The sequence below is a fragment of the Epinephelus fuscoguttatus genome, linkage group LG8 (assembly GCF_011397635.1).
Source record: "Epinephelus fuscoguttatus linkage group LG8, E.fuscoguttatus.final_Chr_v1".
NCBI classification, from domain to species: Eukaryota; Metazoa; Chordata; class Actinopteri; order Perciformes; family Serranidae; genus Epinephelus; species Epinephelus fuscoguttatus.
The window spans coordinates 16,870,640-16,895,645 of record NC_064759.1 but is presented as its reverse complement, the minus strand read 5'-3'; the positions used below and the strand labels follow the sequence as shown (position 1 = coordinate 16,895,645).

The 25,006-nt window shown below is 42.0% G+C and overlaps 1 protein-coding gene across 2 annotated transcripts; it reads right to left on the bottom strand.

Annotated features, from left to right (window-relative positions):
• Positions 1-1,410: 1,410 nt before the first annotated feature.
• Positions 1,411-24,727, bottom strand: LOC125893614 (zinc finger protein 624-like). Of its 2 annotated transcripts, none has more exons than XM_049584373.1 (10): positions 21,455-21,558; positions 20,660-20,817; positions 13,355-14,627; positions 13,065-13,267; positions 12,560-12,739; positions 12,139-12,233; positions 9,111-9,205; positions 5,742-5,890; positions 5,092-5,379; positions 1,411-3,261 (listed from the first exon to the last, which is right to left on the bottom strand). In XM_049584373.1, the coding sequence occupies exons 2-10, from the start codon at positions 20,813-20,815 to the stop codon at positions 2,662-2,664; spliced, it is 3,039 nt and encodes a 1,012-aa protein (XP_049440330.1). In that variant the 5' UTR covers positions 20,816-20,817; positions 21,455-21,558; the 3' UTR covers positions 1,411-2,661. The 2 variants fall into 2 exon arrangements, with proteins under 2 accessions (XP_049440330.1, XP_049440329.1); XM_049584372.1 differs by lacking the exon at positions 21,455-21,558 and adding an exon at positions 24,571-24,727 and having other exon boundaries at positions 1,412-3,261.
• Positions 24,728-25,006: the final 279 nt, after the last annotated feature.

The window sequence follows — 25,006 nt, the reverse complement described above, 5'->3', positions numbered from 1 at the left end:
AATGGTTGAAGTAGCTAAAAGTGAGGGATATATCGTTAACACATTTTAGCGAAGCTAGCTAAAAGTAAGCTAGGCTAATGGATAAACGGTTGAACGGCCATCTTGTAACATCCGTCGTAACATAAACGAAAATCGGACAAAAAGGCTTATTTTTTAAGAAGGAGAAAACACTGCAAATGTTGTCTCTGTTTTAAAAAAAAAAAAGTCACACTTAAAATTTAAATCTGCTTGTGACAGTTTCAAAGCTGTGTACCCACTCTGTACTACTATTCTTACCTGGAGGTGTAACATAAGGCAGGAACAGAGCTCCTGGTGTCCTCCACCTGCACGGGACACTGTGATGTCAGCGAGTTTACTGCTGTGAGAGCTGAATATGCACATTTCTCTCCTGAGGGTCACTTGGGTATTTTTAGTGTTTATGATATAAAAAGAGGTGAGAATCACAGGGATGCCCAGGGTGAGGGCAGCTACTGCATGTGTGCTTGTTTCTCTGTTTTTTATCCATTTGTAACAAGGACATTCCTAAACCTGATGGTTATTTTAGGCCCATGAATCTGCAATTCATTTGGTTGTATTAAGAGATAAAACCCTTCTTTCCACTGCCTGCCTCTACAGTCAAATGCCATGAATAATTTAAATACACAATTGTAGGAACCATAACACATGCAAGCATACACAGCCGTTTATATTCCCCTCAGCTATATACATGCATGATTGTAAATCATTTACTTGTATATTGGTTTGTGTGTTTTCAGCGAGGCGCAAAAATACAAAGTTAAGCACTTGACATGTCGATTTTCAGTGAAACTAAAAATATTTCCTCTGAGCAGAAGGTTTTGTTCTTTGTCAATAAGTGTATTGTTACAAGAAATAACCTTGCCCTTGCCTTTTGTTACATTATAATTGGAAAACATGATCGCATTATTATATGTGCACTGAAAGATGCTGAACTCAGCTGCATTTCTTTGTAAATATTAAGATGGAGAATGGCTATGGACAGTTTGCTGTTTGCTGAACTAACTAACAAGACCAGGCATGTCAGCCAACATCATGATATAGCATAAAAATCACACAGTCAATATAATTTAAAGTACATTGAAATCTGTTTTTTGAATCAGCGTGGGAAAAATCCGTTGTTCATCAGTGCTCATCAATGACCCAAAACAAAAAGCAGAACCACAACATTAAGTCAAAGCTAAGGAATAAACAGTCAGACAATATACTCTAAAGCAAATAGACCATTATACTTCAGTCAGGCTGCTTCCCTAGAGCGCAAGGGTCTCATGATTTCACCTCCAGCGTCAACAATTTCATTACACATCTGTGTTTGTTGAATGTGTTTTCAGTTTCAATGTTTGGCATCAGGTATGATAAACGGCACTCCACCAGAATATCAGCTCTCAAGATTTGCTGGGAAGGAGGAAAAAAATCATGTATTTATCGACTGGTTGCCTGTTGACTCTCTCAGAAAAGCACTGAAGAGCAGCAAGATTCTTGGCACTGGCTTCTTTTCGCTCCTCAGGAGCCCTCTCTTTCCTGATATGCTTCTCACTCTGCAGAAATGCTGCCATTTCCCCATTTCAGTTCCCCGCACAATCATCAGCATTTCTCCCTCCATGACATGAAAACAAACTAAGACTGAGTGCCTCTGCGTGTGTGTGGTTTCAAACCCCCCTGTCAGCAATCACTGGGTGGGAGACAGCCATAAACTGTGCTTTAGAAGCCTATAATGGGCTACTGCAGCGCTGGCAAAACTTATATCATATTATGCCTCTTCCCATTTAGACACAAATAGGATCATTATTTTTGGTAACTCTACAGCAAGTGCTGGATAATTTCATTGCACTACTTCCCACTGCATAATGCTGTACTTCAGCTAAATCATCATAAATCTTGCTACATTCCGGTTATCATTGTATTTAATTACAGCACAAAAGCAATCAATAACATAATGTCCTACAAATTATTGGAACATTAAGCTTGATCTACTATTCAAACACTAACATTAGGGTGCACGTCACAGAAGCAGAGAAACAGAGCGGTTTGAGAAGCTGCACGCTGACTCGTGCTGAGTGGGTCTGTATATTTCTCAGCAGAAAACCTCACACACTGTTTGTCAAAAGGCAAAAGTGGCATTTACAGCAGGACGTGTAAAGTCCATCCCATCTGACGGGATGGGGGCAATGCCCTCGCGTCATCCACCTTATAAATTGATGGACGCTCACAAGAGTGAAAGCTGAAGCGTTTTATTATAAAGAAAGCAGAAGACATTTCATGGGCCACCACTTGTCTTCCTCTAATAAACAGGGGCAGTAAATACACGGCCAATTTTACAATCTGTTTTTCAATGAGTTTGAAAGACCCGTTTAAGGTACATTCTGTTCTGCTGAGTGTTTCATCTATGAATGAACATTTGATTCATTAGTTTTACAATTATCAATGTTAATTTTTCTGATCAAGAAAAGTTGGAAAATGATATTACTACACAGGGTGGGACGTATGTTTACACTGGCTTGGTAACCTATCAAACTATGTACATACAGGGCAATAACTCCATATGCTTCAATTATCAAACCTAACTCCAACAGTCTATATTCTCAAACTAATCCTCCAGCCTTTCTCTACCACGTTGTCCTTTTCACATCAGTTTTTAATCTCCATTTATACAGTCTCCTCCACAATGAACTCGATGGCATGCTGCGGTGACTGGCTCGTCTCCACCATGGTGATTTCATTACCATCCATGGTGATCGTGGGGACAGTAATGCCCTGAGCTCCCAGAACGGAAGAGGGCAGGATGACGACCTGTGAGGTGCCGTCTAGGCCACTGAGCTGATCAGACGGGATCATGACCGTCTCAGTACCTCCTTCGCCCCCCTGCAGAACATAGATGGTCTGCACTTGGCCAGAGTCAATCTCCCCTGTGGAGGCCAGAGACGACAGCACCTTGGCCCCCTCCAGCACCTTCTGGACATGGGCAGCCTCCGCTGCTTGTGCTGCCTGCTCAGCGTTGTCCACAGGCAGGTCTCCGTGAAGCCGGATGTGTTTATCCAGGTTGGAGCGGGAGCGGAAGGCAGCAGGGCAGTGGGGACAAGGGTAGGGCTTCTCCCCGCTGTGGGTGCGGGCGTGCTCGGTGAGCCGGGCAGCCACACTGAAACTCTTGCCGCAAATCCAGCAGCAGAAAGGCCGCAGGCCGCTGTGGATGCGCTCATGGTCCTGCAGATGGGGCAGTTGGCGGAAGCGCTTGCCACATGTGGTGCACTAGTAGAGATGAAGGAGAATGGGAAAGTGGACAATGGGAAAGTGTAGAAAATATTAACAAAATGGTAAGAGGGTGGCAAGAAAGTACAGTTATGTTCACAACAGTGCCAATGCACAAAACTCTACTGCAATTAATATTTTCTGAGACCTCTCTTTATATTTTTCTGCAGATGCAGCACTTCTGGCTGGGGTAGAGGAGGAGCAGAAAGAAAAGGGTACGGGGGGGAAGACAGATACAGAGCAATAAAAACTACCCAAGTGTGTTACACTGCAACTATCTTTTTCCTATTGATTAATCTGCTGTATATTTTCAGACAATCAATTATTTGTCTGGTCTATAAAACATCAGACAAGATTAAAAAAATGTGCATTACAAATGTCCTTCATCTTAAGGCGATGTCCTCAAATAGCCCAAATATATCTATCTACCATTACAGAAGACTAAAATTTAAAGGAGCAGTACGTAGGATTTAGTGAGCTCTCGCAGTGAGGACTGCACATTGCAACCTGCTGAAACTTCTCCCATGTGCCAAGAGCGAACTCCTGGTTAGGTTTCCTGTAGTGTTCATTGTTCAGGAGGTTTTTACTGAAAGCCGAATTATGCTATATTATCTTTACACTAAGGGTGACACACTTAATTTACTACTTCTGCTACTATGTCCTCCTAAATGCTACACACTGACCATCTAAGAAGCTGGAACCGAATAATATTATGCATTTTTCTCTTGATAAATGACTAAAATGATGATCTGAATATCTAATCGATTATGATCTGTTTAGAGTTTGCATGTTCTCCCCCTGTGAGCGTGGGTTTTCGTCCCACAGTCCAAAGACATGCAGGAAACTGGTGACTCTAAATTGCCAGCAGGTGTGAATGTGAGTGTGAATGGTTATTTGTCTCTATGTGTCAGCCCTGTCTGTCTCGCAACCTGAATGAATGAACTAACCGATTACTTTTTGCAGCTCTACACGTGTTTAAGGGATAGCATGATCAATTACACAGTGGACACCAGACAGAAATGTTGTTGAAACACTGTCTCTCTGCTCGCTACCACCTGAGTGCAGACACAGAACTACAACCAGATACTTGATTAAACCTGCAGCACTACAAAAGAATGACTTTGTTGTGCTTTGCTTTGATTCCCACTGGGAACACTCAGATTGAATCTGTAATCCCTGCTGGCAGTTTTGCAGTTTCAGTATCTCTGCGAGATATACTCTAATAAATGTCCCTTTCCCGTTGAGTTTGCTCTTTATATACTCAGTAAATATAGGTGTTCCTTCAGGAACGCACAGTATATCTGATTTAAATCAAAATTTATCCCCGAGACTGTGTGTTTGAGAACCAATACTCCCTGAACCTCAATCTTTAGCATGCCCCATAGATATGGCTCAAAGCAAAGCCACAAAAGTTAAATCAATTTCTACAGTCCGACGTGCAGCGATGGGCTTGGGTGGGTCTATAGTTGATGTCCTGCCTCGTCACCAGAGCAACAGAGAGAGAGGGAGAGAGAGTCCCAGAATAGTAACAGGCACAGAGGGGAGCTGACAGGCCCTAACTCAGCCCTGTCATTAATCACAGGTACACAGGGAGGGAGGAAACACCCGCAGGACACACACTGCACAAATGGCCATAGTCCAGAACCGGAGACATGGCCACAGCCATGAGCAGGTGTGACCATGAGGGGTGAGGCAGTGCTGTCAATTTGAAATACAGGTGTTAAAGGGTTTGAAAGCCTTGTACAAAAAAGGATAAATTTTGATTCAGAAGGCTGAGAAAAAATTCCCTTTTAATGCAATCGCACACACCACCACCACCATCATCCTTACCTCAAAGGGCCTCTCATCAGTATGTGTCCTCATGTGAACGCTGAAGGTGGAATTGTAGGCAAATTCCTTGTGGCAAATCTGACAGCGGAAGCGGGGTCGGTTTTTGGACTTGCCGAGCGTTCCTTGGAAATGGGCCAGCACATGCTCCTCCAGGGAACTGTTGCAGGTAAAGCGGCGGCGGCAAGGCCTTACTGGGCATTTGAGAGGCGTCTGGCCTGTGTGGGATAACCGATGGAGGTCGAGACCCTCCTGGGTCATGCAACGGTGGCCGCATAGGTCACACTCAATCTGTGGGAGGAGGGAGAGAGGGAGGAAGGAAAAAGAGTTTGAGAACAGACAGAGGGGGTAAATTAATGACAGGAGAAAAGGTTGGTGTCTTTGTGGTCTGGATGTGACGTAACCAGGACGTCATAGTTTGATCACAAATGGGGACCTTTGTTGGATGTCACCCCGCTTTCGCTAACCTCACTTCCTTTCTGTCTGGACTGGCAAAATGCCAAAAATGGTCGGTGCTCTTGTTTTCATCCTTGTTAGAAATAAATCTGTCTCTTAAGATTTAGCAGTCTCTCTCACTCTGAATACCTTTGCAATGGAGAAGAAAAACCTGCCCAAAAAAATTAGAATTATCATTTATCTTCAGTGTTCCCAACCTGTCCTGTGCATCGTCCTCGGCCTTGACCCCGTCCACGACCAGTGTTCTTCTCCTCCTCTGTGGTAGGGCAACGCTGCATGTGGATTTCCAGCACAGACTGGTTCACAAACTGGGATGAACAGTGAAGACACGTCGCTGGCTGCTTGTCTGAAATGGAACAGTGTCAGGTTTTAGGCAGGTGGTCATATTCTCTCATCATCCTACAAGCTGCCACCATGCCATGCTAATATCTGATGGCTGATTTGAGCACGCTGATTGCTCACCGCCGTTCCAACAATCGTGCTGCAGCAGGTGATACATAGCTGCTGATTCAGACGAAGACAGTTTTTCAGTGACAGCAAAGAATGAGCCTGTGGTTGATGGGTGCTCATAATGTGAGGACACAAGGTGAGTTCTACCTAATGTTTGTTGTAATTAGTGATTAAACAATGGGCCTTTTCTGTTTAAGTATTTTCATGAAAACAGGTGAAAAAAACTATTTATGTTCACTTTCAGGGTCTCGGTATCCTGCATGCTGAATGCTCAATGTCATGACTCACCAGGATACCTGAATGGAATAGAGCCATTGTTAATGTTATGACTAACACTTGTGCTTTGTCTACTGTAACAAGACAAAATGTCTGCTGTTAAAAAAAGGCCTGTTAATTGACATAAAATAAATCAAATAATTTTGACTGTTAAAGTCGTTTATCAGGCAGCAAAACATTTGTTGGTTCTAGCTTTTTAAATGTGATGATTTGATGCTCCTCTCTGTTAAATGCAGTTAAGTGATTGCGTTTTTTTCAAGATCTCTGATGACATCACCTTGGGAGATTATCATGTGTATTTCCCATAAGACCCAAAGTGACATCCTCAAGCTGCTTTTTCGTCCAAAACCTTGTAAAATTCAATTCGAAGTGACATAAAACAGAGAAAAGCAGCAAATCCTCACTGTTGTGAACCAAGAACCAGCAAATGTTCAGCATGTTTTTGCTTAGAAATTGATTAAGGTTAAATATGGATTTTTAAAATCATTGCAGATCATTTCTCTGTCAGTCAGTTAATCAGTTAATCTTTTCAGCTCTTATCAGCTGGTGCCCTAAGCTGTAATTTGGCAAAGCAAACCGCACTCTCACTGGGTTTCTCTTGAGAACCTGGCTGACACTGATGGTCCATCAGCATGTCTATAGGTCGTCTCGCCAACATCTTGCAATCTGCTAACCATCTGTACTGTCTGCCCAAGTGGGGGCGTTCCGCTGCGTTCCCAGTTGGGACCCTCTAATTAAACCTTTAATAAGGACAATGTCAGCCTATGGCCCTGGACTGATCAATGGATCAATCTCTCCAATCATCTCTCTCAGAGGAGCAACGTACCTCTGACCCCTGCTTCACGCTGACTCTTCAAGCTTAGCTAATGAGGTTGCCGGGCCAACGCCCCCCCCTGATTAAGATGAAGAGTCGTCATGTTGACCCACTTCATTTACCTCCACCTTCCTCCTCTGTTCTACATGGGACTCAAATCAATGCAAAGTCATTGACCTAATGCATCAGAGGAACAATTCATATAAAACATGGATGTATGATTGTAAATACACAAGAGAAGCCACCCAGGCAAGCTGGTGGGGAAAATTATCGCCTTTGCATTAATCAATAGTAATTCACTGCATGCTGTATTGATATGATAAGAACATCACATCTTATTGGCTTTCATTACAAGCAGGCTAAAAGGGCTTTTAACTGATTTCTTGATATGCTCACCTCATTTGGATTAATGAAAATGGTCACACAGTGAAAGGATGTATGACATAAAAAGGGCTGTCACAGTGATGGATTTTCCCCTGTGGTGATTAAGGGCGGCTTAACAACGCAATATGTTGTATTACTGCCATTTTTTTATGCTTCTGCAAATTACTTTATTTATCCTGATAAAAGTGTTCTGTAAATATGCTTTGTTGTTTGGTTATTATTAGGTATATTGTTGACAAAGATGACACAGTTCTAACACAAATTAAACACTTGTTTGTGGTTTATGCAGAAGCACAGTGGAGCATTGAGGTGCAATAAGGGGCACAGCGTTATTTCAGCTGAGACCCTTTGGTTGCATCTGGTTGCTATGATACAGAAAATCAGTGGAAGTAAAAATGTCTGCCCAAGGTAGAGTCATTTCTCTAGATAAAGGGAAGGCTGAAAAAGGTAGGGAGAGAAGATGGCCCCATCTTTCTGTGTGGGTTCAGTATGAATGTCTCCTCCATTGTTGCTGTTCAGCTTTGTGACAGTTGGTTTTTATGGTGGGCTATTTGTCCTGTCCCTCCTCCACTGTGATTGGACGGCTGGGTAAAAAGTGACTTTTATCCAAAGCTGAATATTTTTTGAAACTCTTGACAACCAGAAAAGAACAGTTAATGTGCAGAGCTCATCGCAGAATAGAAGCTCAGCACCCTATCACATTGCTGGCATTTGTAGCATAGTGTAAATACTAAGGCTGCCCCTGACTAAGAATTTTCCAAGTCAACCAATAGTCGTCATTTAGGGCCATTAGTCGACTAGTCACCCACATGTTTATGATATTCATTTAATTATCAAATTATATATTTTGGGCGCGGCAACACAATGGTTTGAGTTCAAAACCGTACTAATGAACCTTCATTAATATAGGCCTATATTTTATCTACAAGTGCACGTCACACACTGAGCGAGCCGCCTGTTAATGATGCTGTCGGCAAAGCAGTATTGATTGTGCTAAGCGGCTAATGGGCATGTAGCTACTTCCATGTTTCAGATTATTTGTCATGTTTGCCTGCAGAGTTTATGTCCTTCACCTTCTCAAAATGATCCCACACTTTGGATTTCCTGCCCGACATGTTATTAACTAGCCTGCGTGATAACCGCAGGTACCAGCCCTGTAAATTAATGTGACTCCTGTCTGACTGCTGAGCGTGGCCACTTCCTGTGTCTGTCCTTTCAAATTAAATTCCCAAATGGTCCAGTCATATAGGCCCTGATTTATGTTGACAAGGCGCAACTACTAAAAGAGTTTCACTTTTTTTTCTTCTTCTGCGACTAAGCAACCAATGAAATCTTGCCGACTAATGACCATTCTGGTCAACTAACGTTGCGCACTCCCATCAAAAACAGAAAAAAAACATAAATATAGCCCTTGTTGTGGTTGCTTGCCATCTCCTGCCTTCCTCTTACTGATTTGTCAATAGCACTGCATTGCGATATTTTGGTTATCGTGACAGCCCTACATAAACAGCTGACAAAAAAATATATTTAATGACAGCCCAAATGACTTGTATGTTATTTCCGTTAGCTGCAGGTTGCTCATGGTAACCATAAAAATATGGTGGTGAGTAATATTATGCCAGGCTGAGCCCTGGACTCTCACCTTGATGAGTGAGCGAGTGCAGATCCAGGTCTTTCCTGCGTTTGAAGGCCTCTCCACATTCAGGGCAAGGGAATGGATGGCTGGTGTGGAGCAGTCTGTTAAACACAAAACAACACACACACATTTTCACACAAGTTTTAAACTTGTTTTATCCTGCAAAAAAAGAATCACTGGGACATGACTCCAGGGGGGAAATAAAAGGGCAAAAATGCCTCACAGGGACAGGGGGAATAGTCATACATAATTATATTACAAAGTATAAAGACTTAAAACATCACAAATGTAAGACACATAAAAAATGTAATAAAGAGGGGGGAAAGCCATGTTTTGGTTTTAAGCTGCCACCCCATATGTGACTCACAGGAGGATTACCATTAAGTATGTGCTTAGCTGTGCTTCAGGTTAAATAAGGGGTATTAGCTGAGTGTATAACGGATGGAGATAAAAAAAAACAACAACAAAAAACCCACACACAAAAAAAAAAACAGCAGTAAACTGGGAGGAGTCCGAGTAAGGACATGAAAGACTATATTTATCCATTGCATAACATTACACTGGGTATAGCCTTAGGGGAGGAGAGAAGTGTTAGGATGTATTCACCTAATGCGGCCTGCTTTCACAGCACAGAAAAAATAAAATACTGTTTTTTGAGCAGCTTCCCATAATCACAACAAGCACATATGATGTTTAAGTTTAGGAAACATAATGCTCAACTAGGTATTGCAGTGATACAAGTATATGTATAATGTATATCATACTGCTACAGCTAATGTTGCAGCAAAAGTACTAAGCTACACAAGCCACTTAAACTAAAGAAGGATGCCAGAGGTGATGTGCAAGGACCTCTCAGTGCCCGTATGAGAGGCCAGGCTGTTTCTGTTCCCTGTTAAATAGACAAGAGAAATCAATATTTTAGGGACAGCTGACCCTGAGGCAGCTGGGAGAATTAAAATTTTAGTCAGGGTCACCTCTTCTCCCAGCCAGATGTTCTTTAATGAGTAGGGGTGACACCATACGTACAGCATTAGCACTACATGTAGGTACACACTAACTGGAGTTGAAACGATCTGTTGATCGACCAAAAATTAATCAGCAGCAATTTTGATAATTACTAAGTCATTAAAGCCATTTTTAGGAAAAACTGCTGAACATTTACTGGTTCCAGCTTCTGACGTGCAAAGATGCTGCTTTTCCTCATCTTCTAAAAATAGGGTACTGAATGTCTTTGTTCAGCTAAACGTTTATTCTTGACCTTGGAAATAAACAAGATCTCAAGTATTCTTCAATAAACTCCATCTGATAATGAAGGCTGTGGGATGCAATTTAAAGCTCTGGACAAAAGCTCATAAGTTGACCTTCAGTTACATTTTTTAAAGGACAAAAGCATACATTGGAGGCTTTTTACAGACCAATTAATGACGATTTATCAAAAATATTATTGGCAGGTGAACTGAAAAGCCCTAACGCTGATCCCTGCTAGTACTGCAGAAACTGCCTGTATGGTCCACTGGCTTCCAGAACATGCCACTGGTTTTGGTAGTCAGTATCAAGACAATCGCAAGTGTAGTTTTAGGCCACATTCATATAACTAAGTTTTCATTTAAAAACAAAAATGATCTTTTGCAACATTTCAGAACTTACGTCCATCCATACACCCCTGAAATGCATTGCCATTCATGTTAACTGGGGGTTTGTTCAAGGATGTAAACAGGAAGCAGATTGTCTACTCTGTGGTTGTTTATGGAATTACAGAAAATACTACGAACACAGCGAAAAGTAAGACCAGAGAATTTTTTTTTTTGTGTGTGCTTGGACTGACAACAAGGTGCAAATGTGACTGAAAGGAACACAAGTATAAAACAGTCAACGTCATACAGCAACATAAAAACGCAGTACATAAGCATAATCCATCGACAGAGGAAGCCATGGCAATGGGAAAGGAGCACCCAAACAGGAAGGATAAAATCACAAAAGGGGTTCCTGGTCCGAACCCAGGGTGGGGGAGCCCTTCTGTGTGGAGTTTGCATTTTCGCCCCGTGTCAGTGTAGATTTTTGAGGGCACTCCAGCTTCCTCCCACAGTCCAAAGACATGCAGGTCAACTGGTGACTCTAAATTGCCTGTAGGTGTGAATGTGAGTGTGAATGGTTGTCTGTCTCTATGTGTCAGCCCTGTGATAGTCCGGTGACCTGTCCAAGGTGTACCCCGCCTCTCGTCCAATGGCAGCTGGGATAGGCTCCAGCCCCCCACGACCCCCAACAGGATAAGCAGTTATGGAAAAAAAAAATCAATGTTGAGACTGATAAGGCTCAATCGGGAAGCGATTTTCAGTTTCTGCTTTTGGCTCTCAAGCACATTGGATTCAAAATTAATTACCGAAGTTAAAATGATAAAGTTCAGTGTTCACATGCGCAGCTAGATCAGTGTCCTGCTGGTTAAACACACTACAAGGCCTTAAGTCTTAAATTTGACCTCATAGACACTGTTTTATTTCACATCCAATGTGCTATAGCCAAAGACACACACACACACACTACGTCCTCTCCCCCTTGCTCAACCAGGCAGGACAGGACCCGGCTCTTCCCCCATCCTGGGTTGTTATCGTTATCATCTTAATTTACTGGGCCTCTGCCTGTCAATCATATGTGGCTGCGGCTCAAGGGCACCCAGACATCTCAGTCAGTGTGTTTGCTACGCAGCTTTAAGGTCTTGCTCAGTAGTCAGACACGGCTCAGCTACTACAGCTCCTGGCAATAGGGAGGAGGTTTATCTAAATCCTGTCCTGTGCTCTGTTTGAAACCATAATTCTAATGTATTTACACCGTAAACAGGGTCGGAAATGATTGAATGTTGACAATCTTTTCTCCATATGGAAATCCAAAGGTTTAGAGCATGTCAGAATGTTGAATATGATGTGCTGTATGTAACTGAAGGTGTTTAATGTGTTGTAGTAATTTCCACGCATAGCCTGCAAACAAAGACTGCTGAATAACCAATGTTACGAAAGTGTTATTGTTGTTGTGTCATTACTTGTGATGTTCAAGCTGATCCTCGGTGTTGAACCGCGACGGGCAGTGAGGACAAGCGAAGAGATGAGCAGCTCCCTCATTGTCCAGAGTACACACCTGCATTGAGGGACACAGCAGTCAAGGTCAACAAAAAAAAAAAGGATTTCACAGCAAGTTATCTCCCAAAATATAATTCTCTTTTTTTATAGAAACGTGGAAAGGTTTCAGAAGTGTGACAACAAATAACAAAATGAAGTGCATCTCTTAAAGTGAAAAGCATTTTATGAGACTGAATTCAATATCTACAAATGTGTACAAATAAGTGTCTAAAGCCCTTTCAACAGCACCAAATAAAACTCATGTACTTCAGAACTGTTGCTGGAAAAAATCCTAGGGCAAACATTGGAGTTATTTTAATACAAGGAAAATGATAGAGACTGTACCGGTTTGCGTCCGCGTTTGCGCCGCGGCTCTGTTGATGAGTGAATGCGTTGGTGTCTCTTCAGGGTGGCTGCCTGGGAGAAGTTTTTGCCACAGTCATGGCAGCCAAAGGGCTTGTTGCCCGTGTGGCTCATGCTGTGGCGCAGCAGGCTCTGGGAGTTAGTGAAGGACTTGGTGCAGACCTTCACAACAACAATAACCACAATCAGTGCCATTGTCTCATTTACAAAAGCTTAACCACATCTTGAGAGGGAATAAAAAGTTGAATATGGCTACATTTGCTCAAATTACAATTTTCAAAACAACCTCCTTTGTGCAGAAACACCAGAGAAGCTGTCAAATATAATGAGGGCGGAGGTTCCGATTGTGTCTGCTTCAAATCTAAAACACTTCAAAAGCATTACATCATCTCGCTTGTCTGCTTTATGATGTAAGTGACATTTCCGTCAAATGAAATAATCCCTCAGATTCAAGGAAGGACATATTTGATTAAATTTTGACTGGCACCTTGCACGTGAAGAGCTTCTCTCCGGTGTGGCTGTAGACGTGGGTGCGAAGAAAGACGCGTCGGGTGAAGGTTTTGCCACAGTAGGGGCAAACGTGTGGTAGTGGTGTCCGGGCCCAGTCCTGCAGCAGCTTGGCAGGTGGAGGGTGGTTGGTGTTGTCCGAGTCTGCTGCAGTGCTGCCCTCTGATTCTGTGCCCTTATTTCCTGACAACACAAAAAACTTTTAAGAACCAAAGCATCCTGCAACAAATGCCTTATTTTGGGGGTTTCAAAACAAATATTTTCATTTACCTTTAAGCGCACTAACGCCGCTCAGGATCCTGATAGAGGGCCTACTTCTCTTAGCAAGGGGCGAACCTGATTCACCAGCAGAGGCAGATGGAGAAAGCAGCCGCTTTGAGCTCTGTGCAGCATCTTGAGGTTTAGTAGTCTCATCACCAGTTTCAGCTCCATCCACCACCTCTGTCGCTGACATGAAGCGGTGCTGGCGGCGATGGTACAGGTACTGGGTGGTGTTCATGAAGCTCTCGCCACAATGGGGGCAACTGTGTAGCGGCTCCTTCAGGTCATGCTTCTGCTTACGATGGGAGACCAGTCCTTCCTCCTCACTGAAGCTCTCTCCACACTGAGTGCACATGAACAACTCAGGCTGTGTGAAACTGGAGGTGTCACTCATGGTGGAGGGAGTGGCATCCAGGCCCTGCTCTTCAGTCCCGTTGCTTCGAACACAAACTTCCTCTGATGTCTCTTCAGGAACCACTTCCACCCTTTCCTCGCCTTTCTGACGGTGTTGCTTGCGGTGGTAAAGAAAAAGGGTTGTGTTTAGGAAGCTCTCCCCACACACAGAGCAGCGGTGTAGAGCTTCCTCAAAGCCGTGTTGGGTCTTGCGGTGGGCCACTAGTTCAGACACCAGGCCAAAGCATGAGCCACAGTCCACACACAGGAGCACTGGTTCTGGCTTAGGCTTTTTGTTGGCCCCTCTCCTCCTGGGAGAAGAATCCTCTTGAATTGAAGTCGAGGCGGCTGCCTCAGTAACAAGAGGTTCGGAGCTCTGAGCTGAAGAGTTCTCTGCAACTTGCTGCCCCTCTTCTTCTGTTATGGGATCCTCCTCTGGTTCTGGTTTAATGTTTTCCCTGATTTCACTGTTCGAGAGAGAAGAATCATCTGGATTTAAAGTCGCATTGGAGCTCTGAGCTGAAGCCACTTCCAGCTCAGGTTGTGAACCTCCTGGCTCAGGTTGTGACCCTTCTGGCTCAGGCTGTGATGCTTCAGGCTCATGTTGTGATGCTTCTGGCTCAGGCTGTGCACCTTCAGTTGAAGGTTTCGACTTGCCAGCAGACTGCTGACATGTCTCTTCTTTACGGTGCTGCTGCCAAAGGTCCAGGGTCTTGAAAAGTTCATCACAGTCCCCACACTGGTAGAGGATTCTGGGCTGATCTGATGTCACATTTGCACTGACCGCAGCCTGCTTGAGAACATTCTTCGCTGGCTGCACCGAGGGGTGTTCTGTTTGGATTTGAATCTGTGGGACTGCAACTGTCCTTGATATATTTATTACCTGTTGCTGCGAAGACAAGAGAGGAAGAAAGAAGAAATCAGAGATTATCTTTTATGTTTCACTTGTTGCGTTTGTTTCTGTGTATGAAAGAAACGACTCCCTGTAATACTAATCAAATAGCTCTTTCAGGTGAATTTAACCTGCGGCGTTTTTCTTATATTTCATTCTTTTTGGCAGATGAGGCATGAGAATTCATTGTTGGGGTACTGAGGTCAATTAGAGCTGTGTGTGTTTATAGCCAAGGTTCCTCTGAGAGCTCCAGACAGCCAAGATAAGGCCTCGGCCTGGCTGATAACTATCAAAGGCCCATCAGGGTTGAATGGGTCACTCCACAGGGTTTTACATTGGCTCCCTCAATCTATCTGGATGATGAAAACAAAACATCAAGGTCGAGGTTAAAGACGTCTGAAACTGTCTCAATTACAGCAGTTCAACATGCCTCAGATACTGAAATGATTTATGGTGCTTTTGTTTTAGCATTTGGGTATTTGAATATTGAAGACCTCCTCCATGTGCTATGGCTGATTTAAGATGTTTTTTTCCTTTAACAAATACAGACTGCATGTTAACATCAGATGTAATGTAATGAAGACTGCTCATAAAGTAGTATCAGAGACTTGACTGATGGTCTGCTTAGTGTGGTTTTCTTATTTGTGCTCTTACAAAAAATATCTTTTAAATAACGTATCCTTGTGTCTCCTATTCAAATTGAAATTGGCCCAATTCAGTGTGTTTGCATTCACTGTTTTTGTCCTAGTGCATAATAAATGATAATTAAATGTGTAATGAATCAAAATCTGAGGTAAAAATATTTTAACAAAGACATAACATTTCTGTAAATCTTCCTCCACAGCTCCAGCATGCACAAAAACAGCAACATTCCCAGATACAGCACAAAAATAGTCTCTGTTACTACACTGGACATAAGGTTGCACATGATATCAGTGGGAAGTATTACTGGGAAAAAGTAGGCTCTGTCCTGTGTTCATAACAATCATGTTGTGTTGCTCAATTGCCTTTCACAGAAAAACAGCCTGTTATAAAGGCTCAGAGCTCAATATATATTTTCTGATAACTGGATAGGTCTTTACCATTCAGAATGAAACTTTTCACACTGTGCAAGAAAACCTTTGCCAGCCTTAAAATGGAGGCAACTAGAAGAACCTGAGTTTTTATTATAGATTTTTTCACCTCCGTGCAATCCCAATGTCTTTCTCCCTCACAGAATAAAAAAAAAAAAAAAAAGAAGTGAAATGTTGTGATCATTTCAGTCTTCATGTACCTGACAGTGTGATCTCATCTTCCTTCACCTGCACATTGGAGAAGTCTTAAAGTCATATTTATGCATTGTCTGACACAATATAATATTTGGCATTTTCTATGTTATTTCATAGCCCCATTATTTTTTATTATTTTATTTTATCATTATTTTAAGAGTAAAGCATTTATTTTAATTTTTGAATCAAGGCTTTTATTGTAGAAGTTAAAGTGTAGTTTTAAGTGGAGTGGTATTGTATCTTTTACAAAAGGGAAAAAACAAACCTAATCTTTTTGACCTATGTGATAAGTGCACAAGGTTTTACTTTGTTTCTTTCATATTGTATTTAATACAGCTTCGGCTAACAGTTGGAGGACTATCCAAAATTATTATGGCTTGACTGTGTGTTGTTAGTTGGTGTTGAAGCCAGTAAAGGATGATATCCTATACAGACAATTCAACTTTTCTCACTCGCTCACTTACAATAAAGTAGACTACACTGCAGATTGGTAAACATTTGAACGTGGGAATTAAATGCTGAATTAAGGCAGCATGGTGTTTTATCTTAATGCAGAAGACGACATCAAAGCTCTCTGTTTATTTGAAGCATCTATTGCACACATTGTGGTGCTTAACTGCTGCTTACATTAAGCTGCTGGTTGCAAGTACCGAAACTACAAACATGGCAGATGACATCCCTTACTATGCAACACCTCTTGTTTAAAACAGACTCTATTGGCATTGTCATGAAGATAGGTAGCAAGCCGCTAGCCACATACACTTAAAGTCAGGTCTAACAACTTTTGACCATGCAGTTGGCTTCTTACATCTTTTGCAACTAAGGAAAGGATTTAAGCTTTCAGAGAGCAACCCCATTGAGTTTGATTACCAATTACTAAATCTCTGTTGGAGCCTCTAAGGCCCCCAATCACACTAAAAGCATTTTGGCAGTTGGAGGCAGCTTTTTGTAATTGTTTTTAAGGACAATTTAGCTTTTTGTTCACTGTTTTTGTGTTGCTACTCGTCACCGGAGTGCCCCGAACTCTTTGAGTTGAAAAAACTTCAACTCAGGGTGTAAAAGCGCCCCACGTAATCTCCGCTTTTTTCCCCACTGTCTAGTCGCATGATCTGAGAGGCGGTCCTTCTGTGGTGGTCATGACAAGTTTACAGCTGGTAAACAATGGAGGAGAAACTGGTGGTAGTGGATGCTGGATACCAAGAGCTATATGACTCAGCGGGCGTGGAGGCATTTAAGTGCAGTACTTTAAATTTCGCGTACGTAGTTTTCATACATTTAAACTGTTAACAATTAACATGAACTGTTGGGTTGCATATAGTTAATAGCTTTGTACTAAGCTAACGTGAGAAGCTGATGGGGCGGGTTCCTGGCAACAATAAAAAAGCCGCAACAGGCGTTTTTTCACAAGTGGCTTCAATTTTTTTAAAAGGCAGAGCGGTGCATCTTGCGTGTTGCAATCTACAAAATGCTTTCTGTGTGATCGGAGCCTAATAGTGCCGTACGTAGGGCTTGGTATTGTTTAAAAAATACCAGAACTAATATCAGTACCTTTAAAATGATACAGATACCAAGAGAGTACTTCACTCACCCAGCCCTAGCCCTGTGTGAAGTGCATATACAGTATTTTTAGTAAGCTGATAAGAAAGTTTGCAAATGCATCATACTTAGCTCCAAAATGGGAATCAGAGGAGGGGGTGAATTTGTTTTGATAGAGCAGGCATATTTTGACTTGTTTAGTGAACAGTTTTGAGGAGACATTCACACTATCTGATCTCAATGTCCTATCATGAACGTTCCCTGAACTACATCACTAATCTGAGAAACGAGTAGAAACATTTGTTTAAAGAGGTCGTTGCAGCCGCAAACAGCCACTGTTTTACTGCAATGTCACATTGTATACACAGAAATTATGCTAATCTATCTTATGAAGTGGGGATGATGCAATAAACCAGCTTATAGGAAAGTGGAGTCCAGGTAACCATACGGTAGCCAGGTTTTATAGTGTTTCCCCAGCTGATTCATCTACGAGAAGGCCCATGAGCGATCCATCAGGAGAAAGGGTGGCACTGACTGATGCATTTCTCATGCTCCTCTTCCCGCTGGCGACTCAGGATGCAATTTGTCTGTCATGAGTGTCACTGTGCTTTATGGACATGTGCTGAAGACTGTAAGGATGGAAGTCCGGGCACAAGTTTAGACGGCCATACTGTGCTGCCAAACAAGGGCCAATGACTGCTTTTAACCCTGAGGGGCTCTCTGAAGCTGTCATGGGAAAGCCAAGAGAAAAAAAGTGCCAGTCGCACCGAGTCTCAGCTCAATATGTCAAAGTTAAACGGAGTAACTCGCCCCATTATACAACTCTGGAACTCTGCAATTCAAATAGCATCTTTGCTGAACTCAGAATTAAGAGAGCTCAGCAATATTTCCAAAGAATATATTCCAAACAGGACACGTAATGTAGAAAATATTGGAGACAATGCAAAAATCCACAGGTCTCTGAAATTCACTATAAGCCCAAACAATAGAAATACAACTAGATTTACATATAGAAGCACAGATTTAGTACACAAGGGGAAAACACTGAAAAAGATTTCAGTCTTGAAAACTAATTGTTCAGAATTATTGAAGGAACATTCTGGTGATTTAGCTGAACTTTTCTACTATGTAATAATGGCGTACGAGACCTCAATCTGGCCTACTATCTTTATTACATCATCCCCACCTGCTCCCAATCTTTACCTCTACTGTCATTTATCCAAATCATGCCCAAAAAAATGCAGAATTGACTTATGTTTCTTTTAACTATGTGGTTATTGAAATGTATCATATGACCAATTAGAACCTGTCTATTAAGATGGCATGTATGCTCTGACTTCAGAATAGAGCTCAACAAACAACTCTGGTATATCTGATGTATACACACATGCACTGTCAAATATCCCGAAATATAAACCCCGCTTTGAAAAACAACACTTCAGTGCCCCCAGGCCAAAAACATTTTTTTACTGCAAATATCCATTCCTGTGTTTCGGGTGTAAACTGCAGTGGCACTCTGCTGTGAGACCACAAATGAGGTTGAGTGTCTGTGGTGAAATCTACATAGAAAAATCTAGCATGGTGATATTTTGCATGGCAATATTATATCAATCATGGATGCTAAATATTAGTTTTTTATTATATAAATTATCAATACTGCAAATAAAAATTACACTTTTGGTAGCCTACTAGAATGATAACATCAATTGCTTGTTCAGTCCACTAGATACATTGTGCTGCAATAAAAATGAAGTGTGATGAGCAGACTAAACATTTTATCTTATTAGATAAAACAGATGTTGACTAAGTTTTCCTCTGGGGGTATAATTTGCAGTTGAAAAAATGTTGCAGTATATCGCAACACCCCTGATAACAAGAAGATTGTGATGGCGGTAGACTACCAGTAGTGAGCAACATGCTAACCTGTCAACGGATTTGGTGTTTTTGTGTTTCTATCCGAGCTAAACTACAGAATATTCATTGTTCTCAGCATCAGTGAGAACTCAACTCCTGGCATTTGCTCTTGTTCTCCAACACTAATTTGGAAGAATGAAATAACCAGAGTATTTAGATTTAAAAGTGGCTTGTTTTAATTAATAAATGCTGTGAGTTAGATCTAATTCATGCTCATGTGGTCTGTGTGGATTTTAAAAAAGTAATATGATACATATTTAGAAAATGAGGTTAATTGTCAAATATTTTAAAAAAACTGTGTTAAATTTGAGATCAGAATTTGGCGGCCCTGCTTTCACCGGCAAATCCACCAGGCCAAAGCAGCCAACCCAGGGATACTGTGCACTCCATAATCAATCCACTTTTAGCACTGCCACGTTTTTGCCCGTTACACCTGTTTGCCTCACTAATGAGTCATTACTCTGATAAACAGCGTGCTAATGTGTTATTTTGCCATTAACCTAGACAGAAAGCAGTTCCAGGTAGCACTTAAGTACTTAGAGAACTGTTGAATAACCTGCGGGTCTTACTGCACGGCCGCCGCCAGTTTATCAGGGTAAAAGTTAGAGATGTGACAGACATACTGGTGCAATGACACACTGACTGATATTTGACTTAAAAAGTTCACCAGTAGAGGTACACACATATGTGTTCCAGTGCCAGTAAAGAAAAGGGTTTTATACCTGATGTCAAGATCTTCATATCTACTGAATATCTACTGTTGTGTTGCAGTTTGACAGTTTGTCCACGTCGGCTAAAACTTCTCTAAACCTTCATGAGTGTAGGATTTATTGCAGGACTCTTGTCTTTCACTGCATTAGTTAAGGTAGTTGTACCTAACAAACTAGCTTATTCCCTAATAAGCACTGTCATCATCGAACCCAAAAAAACATCTACTTGTTATTCTAGAACTAAAACATATGACATCAGCGTACATCTAAATCAGATATTAATACACAGCAATCCCTTTAAATGAGTTGGTAAATCATTATGAACGACTCAATGTTAAGTGCTCTGATCAAGGTCACTATTACTATGATGAGTAGCAGAGCATTGTCAATTTATTCCTAAAGTCATACTTGTCACTTCAGTGTCATTCTCAAGTTCTGGCACAGAGGCTTTTATGCCATCAACCTGCTGGACGTTTCTGGCCACACCGCCACAGTATTGATGTTTGATGTTCAGTTCTGTTCCCTGCTTAAATCAAGATCCTGCACTCAGGACACCCAGGCTCAACCCCAGTGATAGAAATGGGACTGTGCCAGTATTTACCCGACTCTGTAGAAGTGGAACAGTGATGGGGGTGGTTCCAGATATTTCTGGCGGTTCATCCTCGGCAGTGCAAGTCAACTGGTGCTCGAGTACCTCTTCTAGGGTGTTGAACTCCTGGTAGCAGGGGAAGCACATGTACACTGACGAACTCTCCATGGCTGCCAGGGGATTAGAAATCAAAAACATTTCATAAGAAGTGCAGCAATGCAAAACTGATTTAGATAAAGGTGAAACAGTTCACAACTCTCAGCATGCTTAGAATATGAAAGTAATAGCACAACGTGAGCCTTATACCGATGCCTACCAAGCAGTGCATTTCATCTGAAGATAGGTTGTGAACATTGCCCTCTTCTGATGAAAAGAAGTGCCTGCATATATTATCAAGACAACAGCTTGGACACATGCGCCAGGAGGCTAACCCTGAGGTTGCCAGGATGACTCACCATGCTCTGAGCCCTTGCTAATTGTTATTTTGACCATGCAGGTTGCTGCTCAGGTAGACCTTTCCAAGTCTTATTCTCTCTCTGCCATTTCATGGGGCTGAGCCGAACGTTTAGCTTCAACATCAATTAGATATGTGCTATAATTAGACCCACTGGATGTGCGGTCTAGCTCATGCTGCTGCTCAATGTAGCTATAATCAAAACACGATCTCTGCATTCCTGCCCACGCACTGGATGCCCATCAGATCTATACCACACTATCAAAGCTCAGCTTTGAAAAAAGAACCTTGAAAAGCAAAGAAGCTCGCTGGAGGACATATTAATAACTTTGAAATACATAAATGTGGCACACCTGCTAGTTGATCATTACCAGTTGCGACAAGGGGTGGTATTGTTTTCACCTTGTGATTCTGTGTTTGTGTTGGCAAATGTGGTCCTTGCGACACCCTTGGCAGCAGGAACTAAAACAGAAGCAGTTTGAATATTTCCCCCATGTTTACAGATTTGTCTGTCAACAGAGTCTATCACCATGATAGCATGACAACCCTGCAAAAACCAGCCACAAAACTTTGCAGGTGTGTGGTTGAGATCACAGTAAAGGCTGAGTTTGAAGATGGGCATGGAAGAAGGGGGTCTGGAAGCTAGCAGCTAGAGCAATCCCATCGAAACATGGTCTCTACTTTAAATTGTCAGACAAGGCTATCACTTAAATGGATAAGGTTGGCAATGTCCAAATTCATATCCATATTTTTGACATTGTCGACAGATGCCATTACCAAAACCAGTAATAACTGTTGGTATGTTGGCTGTATGTTCCTCTGTCTCCAAATGCTTTCAAGCTTCACAGCATGTCGCTTACACTTAGTCCCAAGCCCATGTGTTCCTACTTCAAATTCTGTCATTTAAAAAAAACAAACTTCCTATCCAAAACAAAAAAAGAAATGTTCTAAAACACCTGGGTGCTGTAGGTTTTTTGCAAAAGTTACTCACAGTCAATAAAATGTGTTTTTGCCTGGAGCTGTGCTCAGCTGCAGGTTTGGTGATTTAGTCAGTATACACAGCAGTAGGACAGGGAGACTCGTGGCTCACAAATGTGTTTTCAACAGTTTTTAGACTACAGTGGATGTCATGAGGCTTTATCAGGCATTTGCTACACAGGAAATACTTGTTAGTGAGATAAAGTCATTGTTGGTTTTGTTTTTTTGGGGTCCTATTAATAATAGAAAAAAAATTGAATAGAGCCACACTTATCTTTTAAACAGCCAATTAGAGCATAATAATACCCCACTGCCCCCTGTTGGGATGATAGTCTAGTGAGGTCTGTGTCTATTTGTGTCCTTTTTTATCAGCACAAACTACATTGTCCTGGTCAGATACAAACCACTGTGTTTGTGCAACACTGCTACACATCACTCGGGCAGAAACATTAAAGGATCAGATATGAGGTGTTCTGCATCTGCTTTTATCCATTAACCTGTAGGCACCAGTTGTAATTTGCATTTTGACAATGTGCAACATTTTTGTCTGAACAGGAGCTCATCTTTGTTCCCAGGGTTTTCTGATCACCAGCTCAAAGTCCTCATAGTGTGACACATTAAAGGGATAGTTAGAATTTTTTGAAGTGGGGTTGTATGGGGTCCTTGTCGTCAGTGCATTACCTACAGCAGACGTCAGTCAACATACCCCCATTTTGGAGAGGCAGGAGGGGAGTCTGACATGGAAGCTAAGCAGTTGTTCTGCTGTGGATGGGGGCAGCAACAAAACAGATTTTAGCCACCTAAAAATGTTAAAGTGTGCATAATATTGAGAGTATTTTCACCACTTTCACATCAGACAGCCTGTTTCAACAGGGAGGCTGTTAATAGCTTTAGTTCCCCATCTATGCCCTTATCAAAGCCACCAGACTCCATTAAGAAAAACATTTATTTTAGGTTGCTGACCACGGGAGCTGCTGGTCGTCTGCTGCCTCGATTAGTTAGTTTGTATTATTGCATGACTTTGGTGAATCTGAACTTACCCTTTTAACCACAAAGTTACATGCACAACACAAACAAAAATATCTTATCAAGGCTCCACAGACCAGCAGCTCCTGTGTTCAGGGATGTTAAATTACTGGTTTTCTTAATGGAGTCTGGCTTTGAAGAAAGCGATATAACAGCTTCATTTGCCCAAAGGAGATCCCTGTCTGACATTACGGTAAAGCTGTGAAAATACATTCAATATAGTGCACACTTAAACTGATATTGATTTTTGGGGGGTAGACCTTTCTTTAGGTGGGTGAATATGTTTTGCTGCTGTCTCCTCCACAACAGTACATTGCTTAGATTTAATTTCAGGCTCCAGCCCACTTCTCCAAACTGGGGGGCATGCTGACTGACATCCTCTATATGTAATACACTGTATATGGATAAGTACCCCATCCCTTTAAGGAGACATTTCAAAGGGTTTAATGTTCTCTGTAACAATTTCCCTTGATCAAACGTTCAACTTCTGTTTCTCTGGGTCAGTTTGTTTAAATCACCCACCCGCAGCTTATGGTCTCCTTAAGTTTACTCCTTAAAACCTACGCCCTCACATTTCTGAGCAAGACAGTCCTCTTGAATTTTGACATTGACATCACCACAGTGGCTGAGTGGATTTTTAACAGTCAAACTGCATGAAACGTCCATGTCTTTTGTTATTTGGCATTGTGAGCTGAGGAGCCTGCCTTTACAAATCTCTTACAATGTCATTTCAATAGATGTAGGTCCCTGGGAACATTGGGATGACCCTGTCTAGGCGCTATGAATGTTGTTGCATGATAAGCACTGTGGAGGCTAACCCAACGTTAGCCGATACTTGACTGTTTATTGCAGGGTCAAAAATGTCAGTCCGATGTTGACTCGAAGGGAGACACGAGGGACAAAATACACACCAATGACACCTAGTTCATGTATTCACCGGCTAATATCAAGTCTCATGTTAGCTCCGTTCACTGTTTTCCTTTGGGGGTCTAACCCGAGCTAGCAGGAATGACAGCCGAGTCGAAGCTAACGGTTAGCAGCTAGCTAACAAACTGTGTTATCTTCAACCAGCGCCGTGTTGCTAACATGCAGCGATGGCCATTTTTCCTAGCAACATGGCTAACGTCCCTCCGGCGTGGTAGCTAGCTCTCTTGCTAGCTCAGAAACAACCGTCAGGTTGGTGCCTGATAGCGGGTACAGGTGCCATGTTAGCTTGCAACTAAACTCCTTTTACCACTTGGACCACTGGTGCTTACTTTGTGGTACCAAGGAGAAGAAGAAGAAAATACCGAAGAAGGAGGGCGGGATACGCTTCTTCGGTGGTATAATGGCGGCGAGAGACTAAAAGTTAACATTAGCTGTCTCCCCCCGTTGAAAACCTCCATACATAGATACCAGCGCGCAATATGTCACCGAAAAAGTAACATTCATATAAAATAAGTAAATATTATTCAACATAACTCACCGCACTCAGGCGTTACCGGTCGAGGAAATAGCACAACAACTTCAGTTTTTTCTGCATGTTACAAGGCTCGATATGATTGGCTGTATCGGTCACTTCATAAACCAATAGTGGTCGTTTACATGTCACTGAGGCAGTTTGTAGTCCAAAAGCGCGCCAGCAGGATTAGTGCAGTCCAAACATCCTGCTGGTGGACTGGCAGAATGTTAAATACACAACGCCAGATTTATAAAAACAACTCACAGTTTTAATACTTTTGTAATGAATTTCGCCTTTATTGTAAAAAGTCCCTGAAGTATATGAGATTAAAATCTGCAGAACAACTCCTGAGAAGATTAAAAATGTATTATTAGTATGATTACCTTTATTTAATCTCAAGAAAATCATTGAGGGCTGGCCCTCATATGCAATGATGAGTATAAATACAAAAAACAATCAT

What these genes read in the sequence shown, in the direction of transcription:
- LOC125893614 (XM_049584372.1), bottom strand. Translation starts at nt 20,815, where the DNA reads ATGGAGAGTTCGTCAGTGTACATGTGCTTCCCCTGCTACCAGGAGTTC. An exon ending in TTCCACTTCTACAGAGTCGG is followed by an intron (nt 14,628 to 20,659) that starts GTAAATACTGGC and finishes TTGTCTTCGCAG; the next exon opens with CAACAGGTAATAAATATATC. An exon ending in CGGCGTTAGTGCGCTTAAAG is followed by an intron (nt 13,268 to 13,354) that starts GTAAATGAAAAT and finishes TTGTGTTGTCAG; the next exon opens with GAAATAAGGGCACAGAATCA.